This window comes from Sardina pilchardus, chromosome 14 (genome assembly GCF_963854185.1).
Source record: "Sardina pilchardus chromosome 14, fSarPil1.1, whole genome shotgun sequence".
NCBI lineage: Eukaryota > Metazoa > Chordata > Actinopteri > Clupeiformes > Clupeidae > Sardina > Sardina pilchardus.
In genome coordinates this window covers 8769253-8775703 of record NC_085007.1, presented here as the reverse complement: position 1 = coordinate 8775703, position 6451 = coordinate 8769253, and the positions used below count along the sequence as shown (strand labels likewise).

The following is a 6451-nucleotide window of genomic DNA, read 5'->3' as shown; positions in this document are numbered from 1 at the left end:
CATTTATTCTCATATAATTACAGGAAGAAACTCGTCCAGTCACACAACCAGGCCAGTGTTAGATGGCGAGAGTGTTGTGCACGGTGCCAGAGTGGAAGTGGACGCTTTAGTGGACACAAGGTCTCATATCCGCACTCTATTTTTTTTTTGCAATAGTGATTCTTTCCAAGACTGACACCAGGGCATAGTTTGTCCTACTTGACAGTGATCCTAAGGAAGCCTCTGTGTGTGACAGAGAAGGCAACACAAGCTCCAAAGATCAAACAACAGATGACGGCCATATTGTGATCATGGCTCAGGGCCTTATGGTGATCACTCTTATTAATTTAACAAGATTTTTTTCTTCGAATAAGATCACAGAAAGCACATGGCGGTTTCACTCACTCCCACTGGTATAGCCATTAAGGACAAATTCAGGTACTGCTTCTAGACTACCAAACAAACTCTACACTGCACTTGCAGGGGACTCGGCTAGTCATAAGAAATCCCTGTGGGACCAACACAAAGGGTTTCAATAGTTCATCTATCTCAAAGATGAAACCAAGTATGGACCACAACTCAATGACACATGAAACATCAAATGGACCCAAAAATGTGTTTAATCAAATGTTGTTCTGTACATCAAGCCAATTGACCTCCTTGCATTGAGCCCAATTCAATCAATCAGTGGCAATTAATTAATTGCAGGACCACATCTTTACAATTCAGGCACACAGCACTGTACATCGCTGAACCACATATTATTGCAAACAGGAGTTAGCTGTAAGAAGATATCAAACAAAGACAGATTGTAAAACAAAATAGGTTAATTGAAAAGACACTGCAAACAGCTGTTACAAGTGTCACTGTGGGTAGTCCTTCACAAGATTTAAATACCCAAGGGGAGTTATCACTGAACAAACATCTAAGCAAGGAAATAAATATACAAATAGTGACAAATAAATACATTTATGAATCCATTGTCCTCGCCTGTACATATTAATGAGGTAAGTCTGGAGTTGCATCTTCAAAGCATTAGTTCCGATCAAGTACTATTTTCAAGCGCGCACAGTTTGTTTGTATAACATTTTTGCTTGTATTTCAAAAAGTTTCGTTTGAAACAGTATTTATTTATTTAAGGTATGAATCAAATAATTAGACTACATTAAAACATGTGTACAACAAATAATCGTTTTTTAAAAGACACTGACGAAGGACATTTTAACGATTGACATTTCTTTCATTTCGAATCTTGAATCTTTTGCACATTTTTATTAAACTTTGTACAAAAAAGAAAGTGAACATAACTGTATTCATCATTCCACGCTAAAAAAAACAAGTGCTTGTGTAAATTAAGGTAGGCTTTGACAAAGGTCAAGTCCTTTTTGTGTACACAATTAATCCACGAGAAAGCGGCAAAAATATTGTTATATCGGATGTTTTCTTATCACCGGCTTACAGTCAGTTTCTCATAATTTATAGTCCACTCTGGCAAGTGTCACTGCATGGACATGTACGGCCAACTGAAACTACTTCCAGAAAGCAGCATATCTCGGATAAGCGTCTCGATAGGTGTTTTACCTACCAATCGGACAAAGAAGAGTTGCTCGATGACTGACGAGGACACCATGCGCAGGGCTGGTAGACGCAGTAAAAGTTTACCAAAGCGCGTGGGCTGATTGGGGTACTGGCTCCTCACGTACTCTTCCAGCGCGCACTGCGACTTCTCCTGAAGCCCTTCGATGTGGGCCACATCCGACAGGCCGCAGGCATCTGTGCATGAACCAGGACAGAGAGAAGGACACGTGTTTAACTGGCCGTTCTGTCTCAATCTTCACAGAAAGCTATAAGCACAGCTCAAACATATACCAAATCTAAGACCGTTGTTTCTTAATTCTAATGTAAAAATAAAAGTTACAGCTAAAATAGATATCTAGGCTTTACGATACAATGAGTGTGAATTAATGTGTGTGCATGACTGTATGAAGGAATGAATCCATGACTACAAAATATATATATATATTTTAAGTCACTGATTTAAGGAAATATGAAAAAAATGAAGTTTTGCCGTTTACATGGGCCTGTGGAAGATAGGCTACATAAATATTTTGAATGAGCTATACGTCAGCGCAGAAAATAAATGTGTTCAGAGATCTATTTTAATGCACCATAATTATCCTCATTTTAAAGTTTATATTCAGACTAATATCCTCAATTTCAAATATGAATACACTCTTTCCTTTTCGCTGAAGAGTAAACGCCATACTAAACCAAAACATGCGAATTTATTATTAACAATAATAATAATAATCGTGTTATTATTGCTGATTATTATATTAAAATATATATATTTAAAAAATGTTGTGCTGTAGATATAAAAGTGTGTAACAGAAAAATCTGAAATATTTCCACGACAAAGCTTCAGTGTATAGGCCACATGCGCAGGCGAAACTGTTAGCAGGTGCCATTGGAACGGCAGGCCATCTGAGGCCGACTAACTTATTACATTAGGGTCAGCTAGGTCACAGCCTCTCGCGATATATCAGTGTTGATTAGGAGAATGATTTAAACAAGAACTGGGCCACGTGATCTCCAGAGAGCCACAGGATAAGATGTTTATGAGTCGTGGGCCCTACATAGGCTGTCCCTGCAGTATACTCATCATCATGACTATCTGATGGCCAGTGTGGGGTGTTAGAGTAACTAAATGACGTCCGATTAATAACAAATGGCCATTAATAAGACTCAAGACTATTGACTTTTTCTCACACGTTTTAAAAAAGCCGTTCTCCAGCCATTCATTCATTCATGTATACGAAGAAGACTATGTTCCTCGGCCATGTTTATTTTTTTACCTGAAGTGAAGAGCACGATGGCTTTGGCACAGCTGAACTCGGCCGCGTCCACGTGTAGGGCCTTCAGCTTCTCCACCTGCTCCTGGAAGAATCGGATGTGGTCCATGAAGGCCACGACGCGGTCCGCGGACATGGGCGACGCGTGGAGTCCAGCCGCGGCCAGGAGCGGGGCCACGTGGAGCGGCATGGCGCACTGCGCCGCGTTCAGCACGAACAGCTCGCTCCACGTCAGTCTCAACAGAGACACCTGGTCCGTTATCTGCAGGTCCGGGAAGAAGGGAATGTTCCGGGCCCACTCCACGGCGCTGAAGAGCAGACGGGCCGCCAGCTCGCAGATGTTCTCGATGCCCATGATGTTACCGGGCTGCATGCACTGATTCCCGTAGCGGGAGGTCGGGTAAGGTTCGGCGCGGAGCAGAAGGGAGATGTATCCGGACAGATAGCAGTGGCCGTTCAGCGGGTCACCGTTGGCCAGGGCGTAGTGGCCATGACTGGGTTGGGTTGGAGGCACCCTGCCTCTCTGAACCGCTGACAAAGAGAGAAAGAGAGGAGAGGAAATGTACATCCATCGCCGCTCTCACTTCCCACACACTCAAATTACAAAGTAGAGTTTACGCAACAACATCAAAGAGCTGCGTATGGAGCCTATCATACATTTTGGAAGGACACACACACACACACACACACACACACACACACACACACACACACACACACACACACACACACACCTACAATCACAGATGGGAAAGTAAGCTACACAGTACAGCATTTTTATATATAATATCAACTTGTAAATTATTTTTCATCCACATCCCCTATATTAAAATGAAGAATAAGCTATGCTTACGTGTGTCTATTTACACACAATCTATGCTGTACATAGAGCACAATAAATAGACTTAACACACACTTAAACTTGGTCATTGGCATCCTGTTTATACATTTGTGAATGCAGATAAAAAATAATATTTGTGAAAGGAGAATTATAAGGCATATAATCACCTTCCCGTCTCATGCCAACTTTTAAGCATTTCTTCAGCCGGCAGTATTGGCACTGGTTCCGATGGTGCTGGTCCACAGGGCAGGTTCTGTTGGCCCGGCACGTATAGGTCAAGTTTCTGCGCACACTCCTTTTGAAGAAACTTTTGCATCCCTCGCACGTAAACTGGCCGTAGTGCTTTCCGCTGGACTTGTCTCCACACACCGTGCATTCAATATGAGCTTGCCCAGAACTTGGGCCTGAGAGCTTGTCCTCGGCGGCCCCTGGAGTTGATGGGGGTCCAGTTTGCGGGGTGAGTGGTGCTGCCGAGGCCGGCAGACGGGTGTCTCTCATCGGCGGGGCGAGTGGGTTGTGGCCGCCCAGGGTCCCCCCTACTCCGTCGTCCTGTGGATCTCTCCACACACTCACTACCATTGCCATGGCGCGGTCTAACGCGAACTGGACTCTCCAGTAATTTCAGCCGGTTTGAGTGACTCAGAATGGATATGATAAGACAGTGAGATCGAACGCAATACAACGGCAGCGGTCAATACATACGGAAAACCAGCTGAAGGCCAATGCAAATCGCTGTCCGGCCATCCAGGGGATCGATCAAAGGTAGACACAGGGATATCAGCCTATAGTATTCGAACAGATATATCTTGTAGGATTTACGAGAGCCAGAAAACATTACAATCAATGAGACGTTTTTATATGGGAAAACTCCTGCAAAACTCCAGGCAAGGCGCGGTCGCCCCTAGTCAAAGGCAGAAAAATGCGGACAAAAATTCCATGTCTTCTTCACACTCCCATGTAGGGGGATCGATGGGGACTGTGGTCGGTTGCTAGCTACCACCTCCCAGGCACGACAGACTGAGATGCAGAGAAGGGACAGTCTATCTGTCGGAACATGTTCAAAAGTCTTGCTTTTCCGTCTTGGTGTATCCTCGTTTCGGGTATCCGTGCAAAAGTCCTTGAAGAGCGAACTTTGACATGACCGACGGCGAAGACTGTTTGTATAGCGATAGCCGCACCTTCGGCTGTGGCTCTCGCAGACGCCCAGTAGGAGGGCTACTGGTCCGCTTCACGGGAACTGCGCCGTGCCAGGTAGTGGGAGAAATGGGGGCGGCACCAAGCAGCACATGCGCCCCTTTTGATTGGCTACACGGCCCACCACATGTTCCAGAGAGTCAGACACGGGGCACCCATCACCAAGCGCGTTTAGTTCACTTATCCATGCTGCGTAATGTCTAGGGTCGTTTTTCTTTTTCTTCTTTACACAAGGAACGACAGAACTCTTTAGTAGTGCTGAAGACAAGTCACATGACTCGCCGGAGATTGTAATTTGTCACCTACATAAGATCACTAAGGCACGTACAACTAACCAGACAGCCATTTATCTCAGTGGAAGTCTGTGATATTTAGGCTACGTAGCAATTATCGCATAAATAAATCCATTTTAAATCCTACATTTTCTAAATATCATCAACATAATTGTTCATGAGTCGTTTATGTATCATTTTTATGTAAAACATTTTATTTGTCAAAGTATGCCTTCGTTTCAACAACATAATTTATTCTTCATTGGATGTAGGGCAATGTATAGCCAGAAATGGACGGCTAGGGCTGCCATCTAGTGTAGATGTATAAGGACATTTTCGGCACTCGAGTAATATTTGCACTAGCACAATGAGACATAGTATTTCCAAACTCAACAAGTCCACAAAATTCGTTTTCTTTTCATTTTAAAACCCAAGTACTTTGCTACTGCAATTTGTCCCCCATTTAAATGAGGGAGACACCATTGTGAGAGTTCTTTAGTGAGATTCTCGGAGGGGAGAAAAGAGGGGTTCTGTGATAATGACGGCGAGGATCCAGGGCTGGAGAAAAAATCTCATATTTAATTCAGTGAGTGCAGAGGTCAGCCCAGGCTTTGAATGGCAGCCTGATCCCATAGACCCCCAGTCTCAAAACAGGACCACGTGACTGGCCCTGATGTGGCACTGATTGGCCCGGTGTGGGCCACGTCTCAGCCGGACCCGGGCCAGCTCTGACTCAGCTTCTGTGACAGTGTGGAAGACCAAGTGCCGTAGGTGTCTAGCCTGAGAACATGTTGCAGAGCAACTCATAGCACTACTTCAGACAATCACGCTTATTCATGCACTATTACACCTACTGATGCACTTATTGTGGTTTTTATTGTTGTTAGAAATGCTCTTAAAAAAACCTAATTGTTTTTTCCATGTTGTAAGTCGCTTTGGTTAAAAAGCGTCAGCCAAATGAAATGTAATGTAATGTAATGTAATGTAATGTAATGTAACAAGGTTAATGAGATTTAAGGGAAACCAGCTGCAAGCACAGGCAAAGACAGACACAGGCAACGACAGACACAGTTGTAATGGGAAACCAGGGGGCACAGACAACAACAGACACAGCGACAGACAGTAACTCATGAGCAATGATAGACACAGCTATAAAGGACAACCGGTGAGCACAGACAACAACAAACACAGTAACCCATGAGAAATGACAGCCACACCTATAGGGGGGAACCAGCTAGCACAGACAACAACAGACACAGCTAAAGATAATAACCTGTGATCTGTGACAGACACAGCTATTATAGCTGGGGAAA

General features: G+C 44.0%; 1 protein-coding gene across 1 annotated transcript; it reads right to left on the bottom strand.

Moving 5' to 3' along the window:
- Positions 1–581: 581 nt before the first annotated feature.
- On the bottom strand, positions 582–4867 carry nr2f1b (nuclear receptor subfamily 2, group F, member 1b). The gene is made up of 3 exons (XM_062553699.1): positions 3840–4867; positions 2835–3362; positions 582–1752 (listed from the first exon to the last, which is right to left on the bottom strand). Exons 1-3 carry the CDS (start codon positions 4255–4257, stop codon positions 1478–1480), a joined length of 1221 nt encoding a protein of 406 aa, XP_062409683.1. The 5' UTR covers positions 4258–4867; the 3' UTR covers positions 582–1477.
- Between the last annotated feature and the right edge of the window lie 1584 nt (positions 4868–6451).

Coding starts and splice junctions, on each gene's coding strand:
- nr2f1b (XM_062553699.1), bottom strand. CDS start 4,257: ATGGCAATGGTAGTGAGTGTGTGGAGAGATCCACAGGACGACGGAGTA. Junction 3,363..3,839: donor AGTTGGCATGAGACGGGAAG/GTGATTATATGC, acceptor TCTCTTTGTCAG/CGGTTCAGAGAGGCAGGGTG. Junction 1,753..2,834: donor CATCGTGCTCTTCACTTCAG/GTAAAAAAATAA, acceptor GTTCATGCACAG/ATGCCTGCGGCCTGTCGGAT.